This window comes from Microtus oregoni, unplaced genomic scaffold (genome assembly GCF_018167655.1).
Source record: "Microtus oregoni isolate MIOR12 unplaced genomic scaffold, Mior012 000038F_ref0000394, whole genome shotgun sequence".
Classification (NCBI taxonomy): domain Eukaryota; kingdom Metazoa; phylum Chordata; class Mammalia; order Rodentia; family Cricetidae; genus Microtus; species Microtus oregoni.
This window is the reverse complement of record NW_024543097.1, coordinates 8,445,238-8,473,014: the sequence shown is the minus strand read 5'-3', so window position 1 is coordinate 8,473,014 and position 27,777 is coordinate 8,445,238. Positions and strand designations below refer to the sequence as shown.

General features: G+C 43.8%; 1 protein-coding gene across 1 annotated transcript; it reads right to left on the bottom strand.

Moving 5' to 3' along the window:
* Positions 1-114: 114 nt before the first annotated feature.
* Positions 115-27,289, bottom strand: Atic (5-aminoimidazole-4-carboxamide ribonucleotide formyltransferase/IMP cyclohydrolase). Its single transcript, XM_041631849.1, has 16 exons — positions 27,142-27,289; positions 26,798-26,924; positions 23,573-23,649; positions 20,982-21,048; positions 17,458-17,546; positions 16,931-17,082; positions 16,486-16,642; positions 12,333-12,458; positions 11,056-11,163; positions 10,234-10,319; positions 9,071-9,160; positions 7,282-7,410; positions 4,781-4,873; positions 2,702-2,884; positions 1,477-1,632; positions 115-939 (listed from the first exon to the last, which is right to left on the bottom strand). The coding sequence occupies exons 1-16, from the start codon at positions 27,158-27,160 to the stop codon at positions 820-822; spliced, it is 1,779 nt and encodes a 592-aa protein (XP_041487783.1). The 5' UTR covers positions 27,161-27,289; the 3' UTR covers positions 115-819.
* Between the last annotated feature and the right edge of the window lie 488 nt (positions 27,290-27,777).

Here is a 27,777-nt window from a genome sequence, read left to right as displayed (position 1 = left end):
AGGCAAATCTCTAATTCTGAGACAAAAGCCTATCCTAGAGAACAAGTTCCAGGACAGCTAGAGTGACAGGAAAATCTTGTCTCAAAAAACAAAAACAAAATAACAACCAACAAAAACGCTTCTGCATTTTTTATTTAGGAAAGGAGTAGAAAGAAGGCAGGACTGAGGCTCCCTGACTGAAGGTTACAGCTGACCATAGGCATCTTCCAGGTGAACAGTCAAGACCACAGATCCAGTTATGACCTGCTAGGCACAGGGAGGCCACCCCAAACATAATCACTGTGAGTAAAAACTCTAAGAACATTGGGTCCATCTCTAGGTAACACAAGTTACTAAATCGCTAATACAGGTTTTAAACAGACCTGGAGAGAAGATCACGGGTGCCAAAATAAGGGCAACACTTCACCTAAGAGCAGCATCAGCATTGTCCAGATCCCCTAAGGATCAGTTCCCAGGGGATAACTGGCTGTTTGTCAAGGCGGCAAACAGTCAAGCTTCTCAGGGGCATGATGAAGAGCCCTGCGGAGAGCAATTCCCAGCGGGGATGTGTCATCATAAGGCAGCTTGGCTTCTCAGCTTATAAAAGACCATATCAAAAGCTGAGCTCCAAGGAGGGATGCTTTTAGGTTCTGTACACACAAACCTCTGTATGTGGTGACTTGGGCTAGAAGTCTATACCTTTCAGATAAGACCCAACAAACCTAAAACCATAGATCCAATTATTAAGATGCAAACGACCCATTGTTTACAAGAGGGACTTTTAAAATCCCACACTTATTTACTGCACACAAGCAAACTAGGAAATGACAGAAACTAAGATCAGTGGTGGAAAAGCCGGAGATCCGTGTGAGCCAAGACGATCCCCAGTTCATCGCATGCCTCGATCACAACCTTGTCTGCAGCAGATCCAGATGGCGCAACAATGTAGGCCACACCACTCTGCAGAGAAAAACCCCAAAACCAATGTTGACTTTCAAAACACAATGCCATGCATACCTAGCAAAAAAACAAAATTCCTCTCTAAAAAGCAGAAGCCAGGGGTAGAAGAGATGGTTCAGCAGAGTACTCTTCAAAAAAACAATCATCTGTAACTACAGTTCCAGGGCTTCTTCAAGCACACATATATAAAGGCAGTCAAAACAATCAATTTATATATGATAAAATTTGATTATAAATAAAAACAAATATATCCTTTAAAAAAAGCATAACTAACAATGACATATTCATACAAAGCAACAGAATTTGGGTTATGCCTGTATCATACAGAAAAGTGAAATAATTCTCCATTTATATCAATTCAAGAGCTTTAATATGCAGCTCTAAGTAACTTAAAACATCGGAATCACAACTTTTTTGTGGTGCTGGGACTGACTCTGAGAGACCAGGCGCTCTATGCTACACCCCCAGCCTCAAAGGCAGATGCCTGAAATGGCTTCTAAAATTCTGTGTCCCTAATACACACTGCTTCTCACTTACCCTTTTAGCTCGGTCTACATTATCCCTGAAAGGAAAGAAGGCATCAGAGCTGACAGAAACATCTCTCAGTTTGTCGACCCATTCCTTTTTCTCTGCCTCAGAGAGTAACTCGGGGACTTCCTCGAACAGCGCCTTCCACTTCAGCAGGTCTTCTCCCTAGGGAGCCAGGGAGCAGGTGAGCTCAGCATTACCATTAGCTGTGTCCGGTGGAAAGCACAGCGACAGAATCCAATTGAGCGTTTTCCTGTGGCTGCTCACTAAACAACAACAAACTCAAGTTCCTATTTCCAGAAGCTCTCTGATGTTTAAAAACAGATTAAAAAGAGATTATACCTTACTTTTGTAACTCAGTTTATCCCAAACCTACCATGTTCCCAAATCTCTAAGTTAAACCTAAACCTATAAGTTTATACATGCACCAAAACATTTAAAATGGCCCTTCATCTTCAATTAAGAAGCAGATGATAACTGATATTTGTACAGATAAACTACACGTATACAGCTGTCTTGGGTATAAAGTCAGCATAGGCAAATCAAAACACAATTCATGGTATTCACTACTGCTTGGATGTTTGTGTTACTTTACTCTATCTAAAGTTTATACTGCAATGTAACCCCCAGTGCAAAGGGATTAAGAAGCAAGGCCTTTATCAGGCTGAGGCAGAACATGCCTGTAATCCTGGCATTAGTAGCTGAGTTCCAGGTCAGCCTGCACTAAAGAGAAGACCTCAACACAAACAAACAAAACTAAAAAAAAAAAAAAAAAAAAAGCAGACATAATAAGGAGACGGTGTGGGAACATTTTTGTTGAAAACAGAAAAGGTACCAAGCCACACTAAGTTGCTACTGGCCTCTGTAAGTAGGGTAGGAGAAGAGAGCCCCTGGTGACCAGCTATCAGGACGATGACAGTTCAAGTCTAATACACAATACGACCTCTGCTGACACCAGGAGATGGGTGAATAGTCCTCGCAATGACAATATTATAACCTGCAGGGGAAGCACGGGTGTACAAAACTAATCTAATATTCATAACCCAGGAAGCAGAGGCTTGTGGTTTCAGAACGGTGCAGCAGTACAGGTGACAGGGATCAGAAGGTATTTTAATTTTAACAATTTCAGACAATCCAGGATTTCAAGAAAGTCTTTCTGTAGTAATACCGTGAAAGTCTGTCCCAAACAGTGAACGAACCCACACAGCCCACTAGGAACTCAATCAGCCCGTACCTCACCAATGGTGCCCGTCACATACTGATCAATGGCATTAGAGATTTCCGCTCTCTTCACCCCAGTTTTAAACTTCATGGAAAGCACTCGTGGATGGTGTCGGAGCCACCATGAGTTTGCCTTATCACCCGCAAGGCGTGTGCAGTGTATCCGAGACTGCTGGCCTGCTCCGATGCCGATAACCTAACAACAGACACTTCCTTTAGGACGCTGGTAGTGAAATGCACACTCTGGACGGCTCTGCTGGCTCCAAGACCCCGGACCAGTGTACACAGCTGGTCGAGATTTAGTCACTAGAAACAACAATTTTAATAGTTGCCTTCTACAAAAGTCCTGAAAGGCCCTTCTGAATCATATACTAGTATCTCTTTGGCCTGAACAGCCATTACAACTGTAACCTGTGAGCTAATCATGTAAAACCACCAGAAGACACACTGGAGCATGCCGCTGAGGTTGCATTAAAATCAGACTCACTCAAGTTAAGAAAGACCCTAGGGATGCACAGGATCAATGCTGCATCCCATGGCTGGGATACATGGTTAAGAGGTGTTCACTACCAGAGCTAGCTTTTAAATGGCTCAGCAGGCAAAGGCACCTACCCTGCAAGTTTGGCAACCCCTGTCACGGTGGCACAGAACTCCGTATGCTGTCCTGAGATCTAACATTTGTCAGGGTATATTTACAACCTTATATTCTATCCCCCATATCCTCCCTCTCCCCAAACAAAAATTTAAAATTTATTAATAATAAATGCTCAATACTGATACATTTTAACCTTAACAATGGAGTTTTATGTCCCAATAAACCCACAGCAAGCTGAATATGTCTTAAGTAAGAAAATGTACTAAATCCACTTACATAACCAATACCACAGCTTAACACAGTCTATAGTCCTAGAACATGAACTTTAGTTGAACAAAATCCAATCAAAATCTACTTTAGAACCAAGTAGGACCTGGGTGTGGTGGTGCACGCCTTTAATCCTAGCACCTGGGAGGAGAGGCAGGCCTCTATGAACTCAAGGCCATCCTGGTCTACAGAGTGAGTTACAAGTCCTACATGGTGGGACTCTGTCTCAAAAAGTAAAAAGCAAAACCAAAATCAAACAAAATAAGCAAGTGGCAAATAGCTTCTGCAGATCCAGACTGTACTGAAAGCAGAACAAATCTAAACTAAAACGCCCCAGTTTCAGTTACTTTAATTTGGGAGTGATTTGGGAGTGGAGAGATGGCTCAGCGGTCAAGAACACTGACTGCTTTTTCAGAGGACCTGGACTTAATTTCCAGCACCCACAATGGCAGCTCACACCTATCTGTAACTCCAGTTCCAGAGGACCCAATACCCCCACAAAGACATACATGCAGGCAAAACACCAATGCACATAAAATAAAATTAATTAAAAAAAAGTTGGGAGTGATCTGTTGTTTGAAGCAGTGGCCACATAACCACATAATTAAAAAAAAGTACATTTAAAACCGATAAATTTCACTGTGTTCAAATTATTCTTTAAGAATCCAAGCATGAAGGAGGCAGAGGCAATGGGGAAGGAACCCTGAAGTCCAAAGTCTCAACACATGCAGGCTGCCCTTTCAACAAATTCTTAAAACAAAACCCAGGAGGCAGGGGCGTGGTGTGTGGCAGAGCAACTGGGACTCTGGTTTGACTCACAAGGCTACAGAGGATTAAATAAATAAAACATGTCAGAAATCCCTGCAGGCGGCACACACAGCCCAATGACCGGCAGCACAATTCTTTCCTTTCCCGTTCCTTGTCAATGGAAATACTACCAGCGAGGGGCAGTGGGGATGGTGTGTGTGTGTGTGTGAAGAAACAAGTTCCGCAAATCCAAAATGAGCCAGCTCACTCTAAGCAAAAGTCAGCGTAACCAACTTTAGTATTGGCTCTGGCCTGCCTACTTAGTTCTCGTTAGTTTTAAGTTCTACCACGGTGCTGAGTAAACACTGACAAACCAGGAAGAGGATCTGGCAAGTCTTCTCTTTCAAGCACCTAGTGCCTGAGACGGATGGATTTGGGATAGCATACAACAGTGCCCGTGAGGTGGGCTGATGGCGTGGTTACCTGTCCGTCCTTGGCATAGCACACGGAGTTGGACTGAGTGTACTTGACGGCGACAGTGGCTACAATGAGGTCTCTGAGGGCAGACTCCGGCAGCTGAAACAAACGGATGCTTAAGTCTCACCAGGCTTTTGAAAGCTCATTAACGTTAAGCTACGGATACACCAGTGTAACAGACCTGTAACGCAGCCAGGTCCCTCAGTGGCAGCCAGATGAACGAGTCATGCTTTACTGAAGACCGAAACACGCTAGCGTATCTGTGACTAACACAGTGCAGTATTCCATGTGTCACCCTCAAACTAATGGCGACTGTTCGGCAACAAGATGTGAAATATTGCATTTATTTTAAAAAGACATTTTTTTAACCAGAATATCTTTAATAACTGAAGATAAAAGACTTAGATTCCATTTCATGTGTTATGCACTACTGTGATTCCCACACAGCCAATGTGTTCTGGAAAAGTCAAATTACACCATCTTTTTGCTTTGCTGAGAACATTTTAAGAAGGTATTTAAAAGTATTCTGCAAACTCTAAGCCAACATTCAGCAGTAAGTCTGTAATAGCCCCAAATGTCACTTCCTCTGCTACATGTTAGAAAAGAGGATGATGATCCACGTGTATATGCTAAGTAGGTAAGGGGTACTGACTATCCAAAGAGAAAACACATGATACCTGCAATTCCAGCAAACGGCACCCAGAGGCTGATGCAGGAGCATCTGGGCTCCAAGTCCATGCTAGACTAGATGAAGTTATACTGTTTATATAAAATAATGGATGTAACTGAGACTAATCATAGTAAGTAATAATAAGCCACTCTCAGAAATACAAATATTCTGTTTGTGGTGCCTAGATTTATAGATAAAATTTAAGATCATGCACAGTATGTGTAATATGAAAGAAAAACTGTGTAGGGGAACAAAGAGGACCAAACAGAGCGGGAGGAATGAAAGGTGTGTGTGGGGGCAGGGGATACAGTCAACACACAAGAGACTGTGTAACATTGTCCTTATTCTACCCAGGGCTATATGTAATGAATACATGCAATTAAAACTTAAAAATAACCAAAAAGGTAAGCTTGGCTTCACCCCAATTAGCTTCTTTAAAAGAGGAATAGAATGGAGAGTACAAAAGAACTCATGGAGTGCATGTGAACCTACACTTTTTAAATTCCAAAATTCGAAGTTTCAGAAGATTTTTAAAAGAATTTATTACTTCAGGACATTAATCTACCCTTCATCTCTGTTTGCGCCAACAAGTACAATCTGAGTATACAGAAAGCTAGCCTCTTAGAAGTCACCTTCAATACAGCCCTGGCATTCTGAGTTAGATCAAAGGATAAGAGAAATGCCGGCGCGGGGATGTGAGGCCCCTCAGCCAGCTAAAGCACCATGTTTCTGGAAAAGGATAAGGCTTTTAGTGTGTGCAGCTTCCCCTGCCCAGCAATCAAGGCCAGACCAGTCTCAGACCTCCACCTTCCACTCTTGCTACAATGACCTGCTTGTGACAAGACCAGCGCTTCTGCAGAAGCTCAGAGAGGCAGGCTACAGCAACCACTGATGGGCACAGAGACCAGCGTTCTGCAGAAGCTCAGAGAGGCAGGCTACAGCAGCCGCTGATAGGCACAGAGACCAGCGTTCTGCAGAAGCTCAGAGAGGCAGGCTACTGCAACCGCTGATGGGCACAGAGACCAGCGTTCTGCAGAAGCTCAGAGAGGCAGGCTACAGCAACCGCTGATGGGCACAGAGACCAGCGTTCTGCAGAAGCTCAGAGAGGCAGGCTACAGCAACCGCTGATGGGCACAGAGACCAGCGTTCTGCAGAAGCTCAGAGAGGCAGGCTACAGCAGCCGCTGATGGGCACAGAGACCAGCGTTCTGCAGAAGCTCAGAGAGGCAGGCTACAGCAGCTGCTGATGAGCAGAGCCACAGAAAAAACTACACACAAGCACCTCTCATCCATTCCCCTAGTTTGTAACTTTAGACAGATTTAACTATTCTCTGTCCCAATCCTGTAAGCTTTACAATACAGAGCACAGTCCTCTCCTATAACATACTGGGATTGAATAAAATGTTCTCCCCAGGTCATCATTATTCCAAAATTAGACCTCTTCGACAGGGTGACAAAAAAAAACAGAACAAAAACATTCTTCACATTAAAAACAATTACCAAGCATTGAAAAAGGAAACGACCTAAATACCATTGTGGTGCAGATCTATTTGGGTAGTCATGTGGCTTTTCACTGATGTGAAGCAACAGTCATCAGTACAGAAAACATCTGTAAGCTAATGCATGCAGCGAGGGACAACACAATCCCACTTAGGTATGACTGAAGACACTTATTTCTATGTATGTACATACACAGATGTCAGGCTTACCTGACAACTCAGATGAGTGAGCTGTGTGCATATCTACCAATTACAAATATGGACCTTAATAAATGATAAGCTTAGATATACCAAAGATAGATATGCTATTACATTTAGTTTAGATATTGTAAAACTTACATCTTTATTCTTGGTGACAATATTGCTAAATAATGACTTGTCGATGACACCATTATTTCTCTTCTGGCTTAAACGAAGACCAAAGAGTGTTCGAACTTCATTTTCATCCGGTTTGTAGGACTGGTCCATCTAGGGCACAAATTATAAAAGTTACAAGTACATCCATAGCCTCAAATTTTTCACATAAAAATTTTCATTCTTGCTGGGCATGGTGGTGTATGCCTGTAATCCCAGTAACTGGAAGGATGAGGCAGGAGGACTTCAGGTTAGAGGCCAGCCTGGGTCACAGGAAGTTCCAGGACAGCCTGAGCTACACAGCCAAAACATGTCTCAGAAAACAGGACCAAACACAAACAAAAGAAAGACCTCATTCTTAAGAATCCATTTTCTTAACATGAACATGTGTGATGACATCATTTAGCATGGACATAATACAATGGCCAGGCACCAAAGCCACTGATCACCATAGGAACAGTTACGATAATCACAGGGTACCACTCCTTCAGTTCCTTTCTTAGATAAGCATACAAAACAGAATCACCAGAACGAGCTGAGGCACAAAATTTACATCCTATTTTCCCTTTCTTTCTAGAGCTCTCTTACAGAAATTTAGCTAATATTTGAATAACAAGTTAAAACAGGTTCTGGCCTGGCAGCACATGCTGGTCACCGCAGCTACCTGGGAGGGCTGACTTAGGAGAACCAAAGGCCCAGGCCTGCCTTGGCTACAAAGTGAGTCAGCTCAAGGCTAGCCTGGGCAACTCGGCAAGACTTTGTCTCATGATAGGAACTGAACAAGGCCCGGGAGGTGGCTCAGTGGTAGAGTTTCTAACATGCACAAAGAGACCCTGCTCAATTCTCAGCACAACAAAAATAGATGAAAATATAAAATAACACAAAGTGGGGGAAAAACCAAGAATTCTAGCTTGTATCTGAAAAATACTCCCCCAAGAAGAGGATCACTCTGTGAATGTGAGGCGCCACTTTCATCTAAGGGCACAGATGGGAACTTTAAAAACAACACGCCCACGAGGACATTTAGGTTGCTGTCCACTTTTTACAGGGACAGCAGAACGTCTCCAATACACACAGTCTGTGTCCCAGTTCTATTTCTCTTGGGACTTAGGTAAACAGATTTTAGACAACCTGCAAGGGTGTGAAGCAGGGTACACAAGTAAGAAGCAAAAAGAGGCCAGGCATGGTGGCACACTTCCTTTAATCCCAGCACCTGAGAGGCAGAGGCAGGCTAATCTCCTGAAACTGAAGGTCAGCCTGGTCTACAGAGTGATTTCCAGGACAGTCAGGGCTGTTTTCGCAGAGAAACCCTGTCTCAATCCCCAACGCTCAACACAAACACAAAAAGGCAAAGAATCTTAGACCCTGCAAACCACCTGTAATTAAAAAATTACTAAGATTAACAACAAAAGTGTCTGGTAGGGTGTGGTGGCAACGCCTTTAATCGTATCTCTGGGAGGCAGAGGCAGGCGGATCTCTGAGTTCTCAGCCAGCTAAAGGCCCTGTTTCATAAACAGTAAGAATAGAGGAGCCTGATGTGCTGCTCTGAGTGTCTAATCCCAGCACTCGGAAAGCTGTGAGCTTGAGCTCATTGTTGAACTACACAGCACAACCCAATCTCAGGAGGAAAAAAGACAAGAGGAGAAAGGATAGAGACAAGGACACCAAAGAGGGGTAAGTGGGAAAGCTGTCTCTGTAAGAAAGGGCTACACGGGAAAGGGCACAAAGTGAAACTGAAGACTAAATCGCCACCGAATGTAGGAACTGCCCTGACCTGAAGAACACAGTAGTTCCCATTTTTCTTTTTAGAAAGTATTTTCAAGGCTTCCTCTTCATATCCTGGGGCAACGATACCATCCGAAACCTGTAAGTACATCAGATGTAATTTTATTTTTAGAAATCAGAGAACTCTGTGAGATAAAGCAACACTTAGCTGTTCTACATAATGTACAAGACCTATGAAGAGAATTATTCTTCAGGGCTGACTCTGTTTTCCAAGCTATCCTATTTTCTGTGGTTAATCTTAGTTTTAACTAAGAACAAATGGATGATTCACTTTAATACACGAGCCTCCGGGAAGAAAAACCCATTCTTATGCTAGTCTCTTCATGAAGGGGGCTTGAGGCCCACACTAGAGGGATCATGCTCCAGCCTAGCTCAAGAGAGCACAAAACAAGGAGATAAGATCCCAGGTCCGTAATCTTGCAACTAGAGACAGATGTCTCAGTGTCACCATGAACTGTGAGTAGCAAGCCAGCCCAGCATGGCTGGGAAGGTTTAGGGTCAGAAAGAATCCCTAAAGTAGCTAAGCACCACCATGCCACAGTTCCCCCATCCCTCCTGACCACTGTCTTTGATTTCCTCTTCTGGTTCTGCCTCCCAGCACTAATGGTGGGATGCAAACCTCAAACTAAATGGTAAGGGTCAGCTCATCAAAGTGCTCTGCCCTCGTCGTTCAGATCTCGAAGGGTCTGTAGCAAGGTCCATTATTTTCTCATTATGCAAGATGGCTCTGCCTTCAGAATAGTAACTTTGGCACTAAGATGCACCCAGCAGCAGGGCGGCAGTGGGGTTCACTTTTAATCCCAGCACCCGGGAGGCAGAGGCAGATGGATCTCTGTGAGTTCGAAGCCAGCCTGGTCTACAGATTACAGGATTGTTACACAGAGAAATCCTGTTTCGATCCCAGGGGGGGCGGGAATACACACCCAGCAGAGAATTTAAAAGAACTACACATATAATAAAAACCCCGTCAAGATAAACATCCACCTGGAACCTTAAATCTCAAAATTAACAACAAGAGTCAAGCATTTGTGGTCCCCGTACAAACTCAGTATCCTACATGCTGGTGCAATCACTGCAGGCCACAGTTTCAGTGAAGCCTAGGAACAAGTTACTCAGTTACATATGGATCAAAATACCTGAACCTCTACTCACTTCTCTGGAGATAATTTTTGCAGTAGGGACATCACAGACATCAGACAATGCAATAAAATCACCAAATGAAGACATTCTATCAGCTCCTGTAAGTGAAAGTTAAGGGATTTCTTACATAAAAAAAAAAAATCCATGTGATCAAATCCAGTATTTCCTCTCTGACCCCTTTCAGGTTCATAAACATGTTGGCCTGTGGCATGTGCCAGCCCAACTCTGCTACTTCGATGTGGGCATTCTGTATGACGTAGAAACAAAAGCTTACCTTATTACCCAGAGGTAATCTATCAAATAACCAGTGAGAAGGGATTCCTTCGTTTTACCTTCCGAATTAGCACTTGGCTGTAGGTCAGCATTAGCTAGTGAAGGAGGACAGGGCCTCCATCCCCACAAAGTGTGCCTACGGAAGCAGGAGGCTGGAGGCCTTAGCACAAGGCACAGTTGCTGCCTTTGGCTGTAACTGATACACTGCTTCCAGGGTCTTAAAATCCCTCAGGAACTCGTATCTGCTGATCACTGCACCTAAGAGTCTGGTATTTCTGAGTATGTAAAATGCAAGTTAAGCCAAAACTTAGCAGTTAGAATAAATATACAATATTTTCTCATAATAAAAATTTATTCAAAGACCTAATCTAAAATAAAATGTACCAATCTCATTGTTTCCATTTATTACATTAAAATACTAACATGCACTTTTTAAAATATACTCAGCTTAAGTATTAATTAAAATCAAAGAAAGACAAATCTAAATCCTATAATACAAGTTATAAGCAATACTATCTTATTCTATTAAGGATAAAGCATTGCTCTCTCCCCTCTTCTGACCTCTTGCTCTTGCATATGCTGTGGCCATAGGCGAGAGAGTTGGATAGAGGTCATGGACCATGCAGACTCTGGCTTCATCCTCACTAAGTGGAGTCCCAACAGCAGCGCCTGCCAAAGAAAGAAGGTGGAGTCAGCGACAGCAACGGGTAGGGAAGGTATGAGCACTCCCACCCCACCAAGGAGAAGCAATGATCGAGCACCCCCATTCCATCGCGTACACACACAATTTCTTAAAAAGCCATAAAATAATAACCTAAAATTTCAAATTGCTACTTTTCAAATCTGACACCAAAATATTTTTTTTCCAATTTTTTTTGAGTTTTTTTTAAAAGATTTATTTAACTATGTATACAGCATCTGCCTGCATGTATCCCTGCAGACCAGAAGAGGGCAGCAGATCTCATTATAGATGGCTGTGAGCCACCATGTGATTGCTGGGAATCGAACTCAGGACCTCTGGAAGAACAGTCGGTGCTCTTAACCTCTGAGCCATCTCTCAGCTCCACCAAAATATTTTTTTCAAGAGTTGGAGGTGTATCTTAGGGGCAAAACATGTACAAGACCAGGGTTTCAATGCCTGGTGCCACAAAGTAAAAAAATGGAAACAAAACAAATTTTAAAAATTGTCATTTTTCAAAGACCTAGTCTGTATTTTTCAAACACCTATGGAGTATATTTTCTAGTACTTGTGCCAAAGTAAACAGAAACGAATTAAACAGCAAGCCTATAGTGCAGGGGCGGGGGAGAGGCAGGGGGCTCTCTCTGAAAGCAGAGCCGCGAAGCCTGACCACGCTGGCATGTGCAGGAAGCTGGACCACTGCATTCCGGATTCTGCTCTGCTTCCTGTCACGTACCATTTACTTCTTCCTCGCTCACTTCACTTTAGCACCCAGTAAATTAGGAACAATTATGTGCTGGACTGCACACAGACCCTGAGACAGCCAAATGGTGGAATTAAGGACTTGAGGGTAGAAACAAAGGAATATCTCATTCAATAAAAACAGGAACAGTCTCTTCGTTTGCTAAGGTACACTTAGCAGTTAGCTGGTTCTATCACATTATGTCACTTCATCTCTAAACTTTCAGAACAACACTGCAAGCGTCAACAGTGCAGTGTCTCTGTCTTCTAACAAGGACATACAATTACGTGTGCTTACTATGTTACCAAATAGACTCCCAGATTATATAACTGGCATCAGAACTTACCATAATCAGAAAAACTGGAGAGAAACAAAAATGTCCGAGCACTCTAGAGCGTGCTGGGGCAGGGCCCTCACCTGCTGGGCTGACATGCTTGAAGGAAGCCGCAGCCGGGATGCCCACTGCTTCCCTGAGTTCCTTCACCAGCTGCCAGGCATTCAAAGCATCACACAAGTTTATGAATCCAGGGGCTCCGTTGAGGACTACACATAGAAACACACACACATTAACGAGCAGGTTCAATAAGGTCTTATGTATGTACATTCCTTAAAAAAAAAATAATAACATTTCTAGGCTATATAACTTGCACGTGATTTTAGCCAAAAGGCTGAGAACCGAGAGTCTTCAAGGCCCAGATCGAGACAGAAGAAGGTGGATCTCTGAGTTTGAGGCCAGCCTAGTCTACATAGTGAGTTCCAGGACAGCCAGGGCTACATAATTAAGACCACCGATACCTCAAAAGAAGTAAACAAGAAGCAAATAGGTATCTATAAGCATAGCAGTAACCCAATTACAAAGGAGAATAACTACACTTAGGTCACCTTCAAAGACTTGCATCCCAACAACTGCAGACTAGAAATAAATAGTAAGAGAGACTTGGCAACAATGACAAAACCAGACATTATGAAATTCATGTGAATAAGATTAAATATTTACAGAAATTACAGTGACGGTATATATCACAAGTCAGAAACCTTTTCAACTAAAACAAACAAAAACCCCAAAGACCTTAATCCCAGCACTCGGGAGGCAGAGGCAGGCGGATCTCTGTGAGTTCGAGACCAGCCTGGTCTACAAGAGCTAGTTCCAGGACAGGCTCCAAAACCACAGAGAAACCCTGTCTAGAAAAACGAAAAAAAAAAAAAAAAAAAAAAAAACCCAAAGACCAACAACTATGGTACAATCTAAAGTGCTTTGGAAGGCAGGAGACCGACAGAAATAGTGGAGTTTTCATCTTCTAGAGCAATGTGAAAGCTGCAGGCTGGGCAGGGGGTGCTGGTTTTTAATCCCAGCATTCACTAGGCAGAGGTATGTAGATCTCTAAGTTCAAAGCCAGCCTAAGACACTGCAACTTCAGCAGCGCAGAATGGTGTAATCCCAGCATTCTCTGGGACCTGTCTCAAAACAAGTTTCCCCAAACAAAAGAAAACTACACCATGTCCTCATGGAGAAACAAACTCAGCGATAAGCAATAAACTGTAACATGAGACACCTTACAAGGCGCACAGCAAGCAAAGCAGAAGAGAGACTGTGATCTCAGCTCCCACCTTCATGTATAGCTTAGTGGATATGAGGAGGTGAGTGGGGGAATGCTTGTGTGTAAACACTAGCTCCCCTTCACTTATCATATTCTCAGAGGCACTAATAACTGGTTAGACATAACAGAGAGCTACAGAGACATGTTTCAAGTTGCTTCATCTATTAGGCAGAAGAAACAAACAGGCACCACCTCACTTCCAGCTGGAGGAGAGCAGTCAGTCACACCAAAGCCGGCCACTGTACTGCACACCTACACGAGGAGCACTCAAGAGGAAGAAGGAGGAGTGTCACTTGCTTGAGGCCAGCCTGGTGTGTCCCAGGTTAGCCATGAATACATAAGGAGATGTCTCAAAACTAAAGAAAAACGAAGCAAAAGACAAAAATCAAATATACACACAATTCCATCTTTATTCTTTGCTTCAGCTTTGTTCTAGACAAACAGGCATGTCCACTGTAATTATATCACTGCCAAATAAAAAGGCATCATATTCTTTTTTTCTGCTGTAAAGATAAGTATGTTTTTGGGAGAAATCCTGTGAATGAATCTCTCGCAAGAAGCTGCTGTTTGCATGCCCGGGACCTCCTCGGCCTCAAGTACTAACAATACTTTTACATTCTGGAAGAATGAAGTACCCATGCAAACACAGAAGGAACAATAAAGACTCACAGAGCACAAATAAAAACCATTTTTATTGTGGAGGGCGGAACATAGAGCTTCTTGGAGTTTAGGGGACACTCCAGCCCTAGAAATTCTAAATGTAATACAGGTTTCTGTCGGGGGCTGTCACCCTAATGGGAGAACCAGTAAAGCTGGGTGCAGTGACAAAGGGAGAGGATCTGCTACTCTGATCTGAGGTGCTGAGATCTGAAAAAAGGCAGCCAGGACTATAAAGGGCAGAGGGGAGGCAGCCCAAGTGCAGGGGTCACCAAGACCCTAGCGCAGAGGGGAGGCAGCCTGAGTGCAGGGGTCACCGCCAAGATCCTAGCGCAGAGGGGAGGCAGCCTGAGTGCAGGGGTCACCACCAAGACCCTAGCGCAGAGGGGAGGCAGCCTGAGTGCAGGGGTCACCGCCAAGACCCTAGCGCAGAGGGGAGGCAGCCTGAGTGCAGGGGTCACTGCCAAGACCCTAGCGCAGAGGGGAGGCAGCCTGAGTGCAGGGGTCACCGCCAAGACCCTAACGCAGAGGGGAGGCAGCCTGAGTGCAGGGGTCACCGCCAAGACCATAACGCAGAGGGGAGGCAGCCTGAGTGCAGGGGTCACCGCCAAGACCCTAGCACAGAGGCCACGCCGTGCGCTAGAGGTAAGGGAGTGGCGGAGTGACACAGGAACAGACCTCAGTCAGTGGGAATGAAAGTACTTTACAGAGCAAAGAAGGCCAAGCAAGGGTCGGTCCTGTGCACCCCATTAAGACTACTCTATTGTACAGAACTGAGGCATCAGTAGACAGCACAGTCTGAGAGACTCTTGGCGACTGAGGGACTTAGGTATCATTAGGTACAAGATGTGGCTGTGCAGAGCAGTGACAGACAGGACACGGCGCTCCCTGGATGGGAGGGGTATGAGGAGAGCTCTCTTCATCTTTCCTTAGGCTCTGACAGAAGAAGCCAACAGGGAAACATGGGCCATAAAGCATGGCCTGCCTTGAGTGGAGTGTGTGCTGAAGCCTCCCAAAAGTGCTAGGGCTCCACACCTAGAGCTCGCCTCTGCCTCTGCCCCACCCCCACCCAGGGGAACAGGGCAAACTACCAAAAATCCCTCCATTAATTCTACAAAACTTCATGTAGCAATTTTTCTCTAGGTAAAATTCTCGGTTTTGGACACAGGTCTTTAAAAAAAGGGGTGAAAACAGTCGCTCTTACAGCAAACGTGGATAGTCACAGGAAGTCCCTGAAACTGACCAGATTTACCAGGCAGGGACTACTGGGAGGCTCAGACCAGCTGAGCTGCCTGGAAAGGACACTCTCCAGCTGTCGATCTGCCTGCAGGCTGTGCAGTGTGCTCCAGGATTCTAGCTACTGTGAGCTGTCACCCATGCAGGGTGGGCTTTGGTGATGGGGCTGTCACCGTCATTTCTGCGGCTATAAATAACCTCTCACCAATATTCTTGCAAGTAATCAATCAGTAGTTGACTAAGCTGGGCTTTGGTGGTACCTGTATATTGGTCTGTTACCGGTTCCCTATCTGGAGTGAGGACACATGCAGACATTTCCCCCAGGAACGGAGTCACACAACACAAACCCACAGTTCTGATTCTCAGTTCAAAGAACTGTCCTTCACTGTCATTTCTTTCTTAGTGGCATTAAGACATTTCTTAATGACAGTCATTAAAATTACTGACTATATTGCATGTGTATGTGTGTGGAGACGTAGAAGCCTACGTGTGGTGCTGGAGGTCAATTCTGACCCGGGACTAACTGCAGCCACCAGGCTAGCATAACAAGTGCCTTTGCCCCTGAATGAGTACACTGGCCCCTCAATGCTATTTAAGGTCACACTACAATGCTATTCTGGCCCACTACAGCTGGCCTTTTAAGCCATCAAGGAAATCACTTCTTGTAACATCCGCCAAACAGACAGTGGCTCCTGACCACTGTAATACACAGGTTTCTCCCTGGTGCTTTCTCCACTGCTTGAACTACCAATTTACAGAGGTGCCACAGGATTGGTCTGGGGGGCCCTCTTTTGGGAAATCCCAGGAGTCCCACCTGATCTCAAGTCTTCCAAAACATCAATGTCCCCAAATCTGTATCTCCAACTTCAGCTTTGTGTATCAGCCAGGACCTGTGGCTTGCCAGGCAGTGCACGATGTGCCATGCTGACCCCTCGTGGGCAATCCAGCTGGAGCCTCGATTTGGGATGGTTATAAAATGAGGTATTAAGTAATTTAGTTTATATTCTGAATGGGAGTAACTTCAGACACAACAGAGAAAACCAGATGTCTAGACGCAGCACACACTCCTTATACTTTACCTGTGATGGGAAGCTTGGGTTTCAGGGTATACAGCTGGGCAGGAGTCTGATGGGGGTTCATCCCATACCGCAAGGGCATCTGGGAAATTCCTTTACTGTACTGCTTTCTGAAGTAATCTGAAATTGCTTCATCATATTGTGCAGTATGAGTGAAAGCCTATAAAACGTTGCATTTCGTGAGATATTAGGAACACTTCCGAAGGACGCTTTTAGGTACATAGCCTTACACCCATGACCCATCCCAAATAAACCTAAAATAGTACAGCTAACCTTTCTGTCTTTGAATCTGACAGAGAGCACTCCTAATTTTTGACCTCTCTGTGTATAACAAAAGGATCGAAGTCCCAGGCAGAGTGCAGAAAGCTGACATTTAGGAGAACTGCATACTGCTTGAACTGGCACACGGGTAAGACAGACACTGTTTGACAGGATGACAGAAATGCACCTTCAAGGCCAAGTGGCGCCTGGTCTCCAGGGAGGTGTCCTTACTATCAGAGCCCTGCATCTCTGCAGCCACTGCCACGTAGTCCTCTGGTTCACATACGACTGTCACTCGAGCATGGTTTTTGGCTGCAGCTCTCAGTAGGGTCACTCCGCCTTTGAAGAACAAAATACATTATTTTTCTTCGGCATTTTGCTTTCAGTTCATGAGCTCTCCAGTCACTGTGCACAAGACCTTAATTTCTGACTTAAAAAAATAGAGGAAAATATCCCAAATGAATAATACACAAAGTAATTAGTTTATACTTTAATATTTTCTAAGCCAGATGGGTTGACACACCATGAGAATCTGTGCACTTTGGAGACTGAGGCAGGAGGATCACAAGTTAGAGGCCAGCTTGGGCAATGCAGCAAATCCCTGTCTCAACATGAAACAAAACCATGAATACTCAATAATGAAAAGAAAAGCAAAATCTCAAAGAGAATTTAACCTCCACCCTCACCAGTTCTGAAAGGTTTATCCCAACTTACCAATATCAATTTGCTCAACAGCTGCCTCAACAGTTACATCCGGAGAAGCCACCGTCTTCACGAAGGGGTACAGGTTACAAGCAACGACCCTGACAACCAAGGAGAGCTAGCTGTCACTGGGAAGCTCAAGCTTTGTCACTTACAGCTTGCTAGGAATAAAGCAAGTTACTAAAAATGTGATCAAACCCCATGAAGATCTAAAACATATACCGTAAGTCTGACATTTTCAAATTCCTTTCTTAAAGATTGACTTTATGTTTACAAGGATTTGTTTGCATGTGTTTATGTACTCATCATACATGCAGTGCCCGTGGAGGTCACTGGACATCAGACCCCCAAGAACTAGTTACAAATTATTGTGGGGACTATGTGGGTACTGGAACCCAAGCTTGGGTCCTCTAAAAAACAGTAAGTGCTCTTAACCACTGAGCCACCCATCTAAGCCCCAACATCTTTTGTTTGTTTGTTTTGTTTTTCGAGACAGGGTTTCTCTGTAGCTTTGGAGCCTGTCCTGGAACTCCCTTGGTAGACCAGGCTGGCCTCGAACTCACAGAGATCCGCCTGTCTCTGCCTCCCAAGTGCTGGGATTACAGGAATGCGCCACCACCGCCCGGCTGCCCCAACATCTTTAAACCCTTAGAAGTTATATAGAAAAGAGGTCTGGAGGTCCACACTTGCAGAAACATAGAATCAGCACACACTCTGGATAGGGTTAATGTCGTCCAGACCAGCCTGCAAGCTTGAAGCTTGCTTGGCCTTAGCTAACTATTAAGCCCTTCAAATTTCAAAATTTGTTTTTTGGCTGGGAATGATAGTAATTTCAATGCTCAGAAGATAATAGAGTTTTAGGTCACCCTGGGTGCATAGTTAAACTCCCACCTCAAAACAAAATATTTTAAGAAGAATCAAAATTCTAAGAGTATAGAAAACCTCATTTCAGACTGTGATGTTTACCTAGGATATTCACATTTACACCATTTCCCCAGTAGACTGTGTACACGATGGAAACACTTCAGCACACAAAGGGTACAACACTTGTTTTGCTTCAGAGCGGTCGTAAGTGTGGTCTAACACGAAGGCCAAACACACAGTGGTCCACCTCAGAAAGGAGAACTTCCCAGTTCACTGATCAGGACTGCTGGCAGGGCCCATAGGTATGGGTGCATTTGGAACTTACTTCGGTTCCTTCAAGGTGACTGTCAACAGTTCCAATAACAGATCAGAGAGTTCTGCTCTCAAGTTTATTGTCAACAGGTGTGACTAATAGCCAGACCTGGTATTTTAGGTATTAAGAAGTAGATCTCTTTCTATCTCAAACAAAAGTCTAATGTTACAACTAGGTTCCTACTCCGATAGGAAGATAGGGTGTGAGTGTTACTTGTCTTGTGGCAACAGAATATTTAACTAAGAACGTAGCCCATAATCCTTCAACCGGTCTGTTCATTCCTTGTATCATGTGGATGCAGGTTTTTTGTTTTTGTTTTTTTTTTTCCTTTTGGGGTCAAGGCAGAGTTACCTTACCACCTAAAAATTAATTAGGGGCTGGTATGATGGCTCAGTAAAATAGGTACTTGCTGCCAAGACTATGACCTGAGTTTGATATCTAGAACCCACATGCTAAGAGAGAATCAACTCCTGTGGGTGATCTTCAGACTACTACAAGCAACTACAGCATGTGTGCCTCATAAATAAATGAAAAGCTTTAAAAAATAAATTAATGTAAGGTTAACAGAAGACAAAAGCTTCAAGGCACAGAATGTTTAAAAAAAATCAACAACTATCCATAATTTTTTTAAGAAAAAGAAGACATCAATAAATTCAGCATTGTAGAAACACCTCAACATGATAAAATGTAATAAAAATCTAGTATCATGGTTTTTGATAGCCTAACCAATATTTTCCTTCTAAGATTCAGAAATAAGAACATTCACTCTTAACCATTTCTATTCAATATTTTGTCACATTTTAGCCACAGAAATGTATAAAAAAAATTAAAGGAAAGGCATCAGGGTTGACTCCATGTAAGATGATGCTTATACAAAGAGAAAATCCTCAACTGTTAAGGAGAAAACCCATCAGCCTTAATAAATGAGTCCAGGAAGGCTGCAGGTCTTATGATCAATATACAAAAATCAATTGTAATAATACACATTAGCAAACAACAATCAGGACAGGAAATTAAGAAAACAATGCATTAAAGACAGCACTAAAGCAAGTCAAAGATTGAAGAATAAAATTACAAAAGTGCCAGACTCACATACTGAAAAGTACAAAACAATGTTGAAAGGAACTAAAGGCAATGTTTCCCAAACAGGGAAGAAATCTCGTATTTATAAGTTAGAAGACTTTTGCTTTCGAGATGACAATAAGCCCCCACATCCATCCACAGAACCTATAGAAGTCCCACTGCCTTTCCTACAAGTGTTGCACAGCAACCCTACACTCTAGGGAGAATGCAAGGGTCCCTGAATGGCTCAAACAGAGCAGGAAGACCCATCGCTCTCTACTTCAGATTTTACTACAGGTCTTGCATAGGAGTGTACACTGGCATAACCAGACAGAGACCAAGGATGCCTGAACCACGTGGAGGCAAGAACAGCCTTCAACAAACAATGCTGGGACAATGGACAGTCCAAAATGCATCAAATTAGATCTCTGCTCATCACACCTCTCCATATATAAAAATGGCTGGGTGTAAAATGGCACACCCCTGTAATCCCAGCATTTGGTAGGTTAAGTCAGGAGAGGCTAGTCTCAACCACGCAGCTGACATTCTGTCTAAATACAAACAAGCAAAACGTAGAATCACAAACTCAACCACAAAATCGGAAGCAAAAAAAAAAAAAAAAGAAAAGAAAACCCTCATCACCATAATGAAGTGTGTCTTAGGTACGACAGCAAAGGCACAAGGTCTAAAAGAAAGAAACTGGACACCATTAAAGCAAAACTGTGATGGTCGAATGAGAGACACCACTGAGCAAGAAACAACCCACAGAACTGGAGAACCACGAGAAATCAGCAACCAAGTGAGACTGAACACCACTAAGACCAGGGGGTGTTGGTGGGACGTACAGATGTAGGCGGTAGACAAGAGCGTTCTAACAATGAATATGGTGATGATTTCACCACTTCTTTTGAATAAACTTAAGACCATTGGATTGCATCCTTCTAATGGGCTGAACTGTGTAACACACAAACCAAACCTCAATAAAGCAACCGTGGACGTTTACATCTTAACTTCTGAAAGGCAAAGACTGTGTGGCTAAGGTCTAATTCAGTGGTGGGATGTTTGCTTCAAATGCATGATAACAACAAAGCATAGGTTGTTTCAACTTAAATTATATAGTTTGCAAACATTAATTTAGTAAAATTAAAATGCCCATCCATACGCAGACAATGCACAAAGTGTTTATACTGTGAGCACAGGAGAAGACCACTCACACAGTGAGGACAGGAGACATCAGGTTTGGCACTACTTATCTGAGTTCTTCAGTTCACTCAAAATTCAGCTTCAAACTTTTTACCTTATAAGGTTGAAATCAAGTCTGGCCATGTCAGCAGTATCTTCTGGAATATTTCGTGCCAAGATTCCTAACGTAATAAAGTGGAAACACATAGTAAGGTCAGAAATTCAGTAGCTTACACTGTGTAGTCCCACAAGGTAAACCCTCTAGTATTCTTATTTTTTCTGAGACAGGGTCTCACTCGGTAGAGCAGGCTGACCTCAAACTCAGAGATCCACCTGCCTCTGCCTCCCAAGCACTAGGATGAAAGGTGTGCACCCTACACCCAAGACAGGGCCTCACTTTATTGCCCAAGCTAATCTTCTACTCCTGGGATCAAATGACCCTCCCATCAGCCTTCTACTTATTACAGACCTGTGTAATATTCTTAAAGAACATTATACACGTTTGAAGAGTTTTGAAAGAAAATATTAAGATATTTAACAGTGGTCCTGGTCTGTACTTCCAAGCAACCAGGTCAAGGCAGGAGGATAGCAGGTTTGATAGCAAGCCTGGGCTACACAGCAAGACTAAAGCACACAACAACAGAACACCTGTCTCCTCAATACTTAAATCTCACCTGCTCTAGTGGCCCACACCTGTGATTCCAGCACTGCGCCAAGAGCTCCACACTAGCACAGACTAGGGCGGGGTCTAGATTAGACTTGCCTCACAGCGACTGTCCCAAAAACCAAAGAAATCTAATGCTTTTTCTTATGCAAAACAAACACAATTCCAAACCCCAAGAAATTGTAAAAGGAATGCTTACATAACCTCTGGCAGTCTTTCAAATCTACATTTCATTAAGTAACAGCTCATGACTTGACTGGTTATCCTTAGCTTTTCAGCCCTTTTCCTGTTTCAGATTTATTTATATGCAGGATTGTTTGGCCTGTATTATATGAACGCACACCACCCATGCCCCATACTCAAGGAGGTCAAACGAAAGGGCTGGATTCTCTGAAACTGGAGTTACATTGGGGTTTTGAGCCATCCTGTAGGTGCGAGAAACTGAACCTGGGTCCTCTGCAAGAGCAGTCAGTGCTCAACTGCTAAGGCTAAGCCACGCCTCCAGCACTAGCTCTGACCATCCTCACAAGTTTTACCACACCTTGCAAGGCAGAAATGGCTCAGTGGTTAAGAGCATTGCCTGCTCTTCCAAAGGTCCTGAGTTCAATTCCCAGCAACCACATGGTGGCTCACAACCATCTGTAAAGAGGTCTGGCGCCCTCTTCTGGCCTTCAGGGATACAGACAGGATATTGTATACATAATAAATAAATTTAAAAAAAAAAAAAAAAAAAAAAAAAAAAAAGAAATAGACTTCTTGCTGCTATTACAGTCTAGAGGGTTTTCTGTGCCAGACAAATGAACAAAGGTCACATTCTTTTGAGAGCCAGTTACAGTCTAACAGTATATTCTAAGTCTGAACTACTGCAGAGGTGTACAGTCGGACTGTAACAAAGAAACACTGCCGTCCAGATTAGCTAAACTATTATTAGGTCAAGATCAACAGCAAGAGAGGAAAACAGTATGAACTCGTCCTGGGGTGCCACACCAACTCTAGTGTCGTCTGTGTGACATGACATATGTCATTATGCCGGACAGGAGCTGCGTGTCCTATGGGACTAGGCTTCCTGGAGGTCAATGGCAGACAGCCCGGTATTAGCCACTGCTGAGGCATAGATGGGTTTCTCGAGTAGCTGGCTATGCGGGATATGGGCTTTGCACAATCTCTTTTATAATAATGATATTCTATATATCTACAAGACAAGGATTATCTCTTCAGGAACAGCTCTGGCATAAGGAAGCACAGTATGGGAATGTATAAGACTACAGCAGAACCTTTTTCATACACAGGGTGTATGATGAGCAAGGGAATAGCTGGGTTAATGTTGATGAACAAAGAGTGTTATACTTTGAACTTTATGGATAGGCTTGCTAGATCCCAACCCCCATAGTGTCTGCTGCATAAGAAGGTACTAAAAAGTATATTTCAACAGGTGCAGAGAGCTAATTAGGCATATTTGGTCACTAGATGAGATAAACAAAGGGTTAGAAAGAGGAAAGGCCATGATCGCGATAATAAGACAGAAACTTTCTATTCTTAAGATGAAGCCTCTTGTCTGAGGTTTACAGTCCCAAGGACAAGATTTCCTCTTCTAAGGACGCTTTATGTCTAACACCTGTTCCTGATAATATACTTTTCTTAAATATCGCTGATGTGACTAAAAGAAGCTTCCATACTGTGCCAACCAATGATACATGACCTTCTGATTTGTTCTTTGTTTGAATACTATATAATAAAAACATAAAATCGCAGCAGATCCCAACCCCTCTCTTGTGTGTTGTGTCTGTCATTCGCCGAACTTGTGCCTTCCTGTTACCAAGACCCTGCTTCTCCCACGGTCTGAGTGGCTCCCCTAAGCCGATCCGTGGCACTGGAGTGAGGCCAGTGAGAAGGGATTATAAGGGATTCTTGAGATATGAAATAAGAAGGCAAAGGTGACAGAACGCACAACACAAGAAGCACACTTATGACTTACTGCTTACACTCTTTGAAGCTACTAACTAAAATAGTTCTATTAAAACGCGAAGGCGGCAATCACTTACCAGCATGGACAGCAGGGTGCAAGGTTTTCACACGCCCCCCTAACATCTCAGGAAAACCTGTTAGCTCTGACACATCTCTGCAAACAGAGGAATGAAAAGTTACTAAACCATCATTTCCACTACTCCGCCACCAAGTCTACTAACTAGACTCAGTCAGAGATCCCTAGCCCCAGTCCAACTTAAACAATGTATCAAACCTTTAATTTTTTTCACTACACTAGATTTCAAAAATCTAATTTATTTTACAAAAAATGTTTTGTTTTCTGTATGTTTTAGAGAATCAATTAGGTATTAAAGCACTGGCTTCACAATTTTCAGAGATATAAGTCAGTATCTTTAATCAAGAAATAAATTCAGCACATAAATAAATAAATAAAGCACACCTTTAATCCCAGCACTTGGGAGGCAGAGGCAGGTGGATCTCTGTGAGTTCAAGGCCAGCCTGGTCTCAAGAGCTAGTTCCAGGACAAGAACCAAAAATCTATGGAGAAACCCTGTCTTGAAAATCAAAAAAAAAAAAAAAAAAAAAGAAAGAAAGAAAGAAAGAAATTCAACTGAGAATCATTTATAGAGAATTTAACAACATTAAAAATATCTTTGGACTTGAGGTATCGCTCAGTGTAGAAAGTCTGCCTCAAGTGCACAAAACTTGTATATACAAACAAAACCACACAGAAACCAAAAAGGAGGAAAACTAATTTAAATTGACAAGAGCTGGGAATATTGTTCATATAGCATTTGTCTTGGCTATGTGGGGCTCTGGGTTCAATTCTCAGTACTATGCACAGGGGGTGGGGAATTCAGTGGCTAATGGGGTAGAAGGTCTTCTCTGGGCATGGTCACATTCCTGAAATCCCAGAACTCAGGAGCCTGACATCACGGGACCTGGACTTCTAGGCCAGTTGGGACAACACTGTGAGCCAGTCTAAACTGGTTTCTGGTTCATCAAGAGACTTATCTCAAGAAAGGAAAAAAAGGACAAGTACCTGCCTAGGAGTTTGACAATCTTTGAGTTCAATTCCTGGGCTCCAAATGGTAGAGGCTTCAAGGTGTCCTCTCCCTGCCTGCCTGTGTCAACACTAACTAAAACATGCAATAAAATTATTTTATTTTCATTTTTTTGAGACAGGGTTTCTCTATAGCTTTGAAGCCTGTCCTGGAATTTGCTCTGCCTTGAACTCACAGAAATCCGGCTGTCTCTGCCTCCCTAGTGCTGGGATTAAAGGTGTGCCCACCACTGCCTAGATGCAATAAAACTTATTTTAATATCTGGAGTCTAAATGTGGAGCCTGTAATCTGCTCACTGTTGCACCTCACTAATGGCTCTTTGCTGCACAGGGCAACAGTCAACTTCCCGGGAGAAAATCTTGACCTCTTAGATAAAATGGCCTTGGACAAGTTACTTCTTCTGTTTCAAATATGTACTCATCCAATAGGACAACCAAGAAAAGATGGGAGAACAATTGCATGAACTAATAATGGAAATTGTCCACACTCCACGCAGTAAACTTGACTGAGCCAGGCTCTAAATAAAACATCTGGGTCACACACACTCGCTCTTTGTAGGAAACACACTTAAATTCTCAATTTTTAAAAGATATGCATAATCCAGCACTCACTAAGGAGGCTGAAGCAGGAGGATTACAAATTCAAGGCCAGCCTGGGCAACTCATAGAGACCCTGATTGTAAATTAAAGTTTCTAAAGTAAGCTGGGCAGTGGTGGCACATGCCTTTAATCCCAGCACACTGGAGGCAGAGACAGGCGGCTATCTGTGAGTCAGAGGCAGGGCTGGCCTACAGAGTTCCAAGACTAGCCTGTAACCCTAAAAAAAAAAAAAGGCACACAAACAAAAAGTGAGCTAGGGATATGGCTCAGTAACTATCAATCCTCAATACCACCAAAAGAATAAGACAAGGGACTGGAGAGATGGCTCAGTGGTTAAGAGCACTGGCTGTTCTTCCAGGGGTCCTGAGTTCAATTCCCAGCAACCACATGGTAGCTCACAACCATCTGTAATGAGATCTGGTGCCTTCTTCTGGTCTGCAGGCAGACATGCAGACAGACAGAACACTGCATAATAAATAAATAAATAAATAAATCTTTAAAAAAAAAGAGTAAGAATCAAAAAGCTATGTATGGCACAATGGGGGCAAGTAGAGCTTGGGCAGTGGCATGGAAACAGGAGTGACCATCTGACAAACCTTTAAACTAGGTGACACATGACGTAAGAACTCCTTATACTTCAAAATTCTGATTCATCTGAAATGCGACAGCAACAATGGTGGACATCAACTTGGCCCAAAGGACTCAACTGCACCTCGCAACAACCTTGCCTGCTGTCCCTGATGCTCTTGCCTCTCATGAGAATCTCAAGAGACAAGATGCCAAAAGATACTGAGGAAAACATGTATTTAATAAGCGAAGGCATTCTTGCAGTCTGAAGCGGTCAGATCGACAGGGGCTATGCATTGCTCACAGAGAAACGTGTGAAGAGGTGGATAATAGATCTCTACAGAATTATCCATAGGACCAGCCTGGTCTACAAGAGCTAGTTCCAGGACAGGCTCCAAAACCACAGAGAAACCCTTTCTCGAAAAACAAAACAAAACAAAACAAAAAAAAGAATTAGCTGAGAATTGTTATGGCAACAAAGACAGAGAGATCTTTTATTTTCTATCTGAACTTTATCCCAGTGGTATGTCCTTCTTCTGAACTTCCTATCCTGAGATTTTTTTTTTTCCCTTTTCTATCTTCCAGCCTTTCGGGGGTCATCTCCTGACACCTCTTGTCAATCAATCCCTTCCCACTTACCAGTCAGGTGGTAAGGAGCTTGTGAGTGAGCCAGTAACTTGTACTTTGAAGATGCTAATGGAAGTAGCAGCTGGACCTCTTAACTAAGTTAAAGCCAGGCCTTGAAAACTGAGAATTTGTGTTTGTTCTGCATAACAAATGGTCCACCTAACTTAATTTGCTTGCTTAACAGTGGCTGAGTATTAGGGTTCTAAAAAAATCAAATCTCTCTAGTTCTAACCCAACTTCTACCCCTTACTGTTTGTTAGGCTGCTACCTGGAGGTTCCTCTTCCACAGAGTAAGATTGGGCCGGCCTCACAACGTTATTAGGAATAACAGGTTATTTTTCTCAGTGTCTGATTGCATCTCTTCCGAGTTAACATGGTCACGTTTTTCTCCCTGAACTTACCTTAACACTACGTACTTCCTTACCTGACTGCCAGGCCAGCATCCCTGAGCGCTTTTGCCGTGCCTCCGGAAGCGACTAGACTCAAACCAAGAGATGCGAGGTTTCGGGCAAATTCCACTAGGCCAGTTTTGTCAGACACACTGAAAAGAGCTGAAACAGAAGGCATTTCTCATTATTCGCGGGCTTTGGCACGGCGTTCTCCCGGGTATGGGGAGAGGACCTGCGACTGCAGGCCCAGGCCCAGCAACGGGACACAGTCGGCAGGCCCGGCCCCGGGGCTTCCCCGGCTCGGCCAGCGGCGTGCTGCTCGGGCGGGTGGCCGGGCTTGGGGCAGGCGGGACCCGGCCATGTTCCGCGAGGGCCTCACCGAGCTGGCCTGGAGCCATGGCTGCTGCGCTGGGTCCCGGAGTAAGAAGACGGACAGGCCACGTGCAGATGCAAGCAGGCAGGACCCCACGGGTTCAGGAAGCGGTGGGCGGGGCGGGGTGACCCCCCACGTGACCCGAGGCCCCGCCCTCTCCCCAGCGAAGCTGCAGCCCAGGGCCGGAGGTGTCGCTGGGCGGGGCTGCAGCTGATTCGGAGCCGGGAATTTGCCGCCCCGGGCTTCCGGGCTCAGCACCCAGATCTGAAAACCCGTTCGCGGGTTTTCTGGGTGCAGCCAGCATCCAGGGAGGCGGGGCGGCCGAGGCCTGAGCACCGATTCTGGGGAACTAGCCAGAGAAATAAGCAGTCCTCGGACTGGGGCGAATTTGTGCAATCTTCTACCATGCTCACCCCTCCCTTTTTTTTAAATAGGTTTGTGAAACAAGCCTGAGACCTACAGATGTGGTTACAGACTCCACAGGCCAGTTGAGAGCCCAAAAGAAGTGAAATTGACCATCACTTGAGGTTTTCATACCATATTATAAAACGACCTGGGATTTATATCAAGATCACCATCTTGTAAATCTGTAAAATAGTCTTTTCCTTCAAGCCCAGGTGAGAAGAGGGATAATAATTAAAG

Excerpts from the sequence above, each read along its gene's own strand:
- Atic (XM_041631849.1), bottom strand. Across the intron at positions 17,083-17,457 it reads TGTTGAGCAAATTGATATTG|GCGGAGTGACCCTACTGAGA; the intron begins GTAAGTTGGGAT and ends TGTTCTTCAAAG. Across the intron at positions 940-1,476 it reads ATGTAGACCGAGCTAAAAGG|AGTGGTGTGGCCTACATTGT; the intron begins GTAAGTGAGAAG and ends TTTTCTCTGCAG.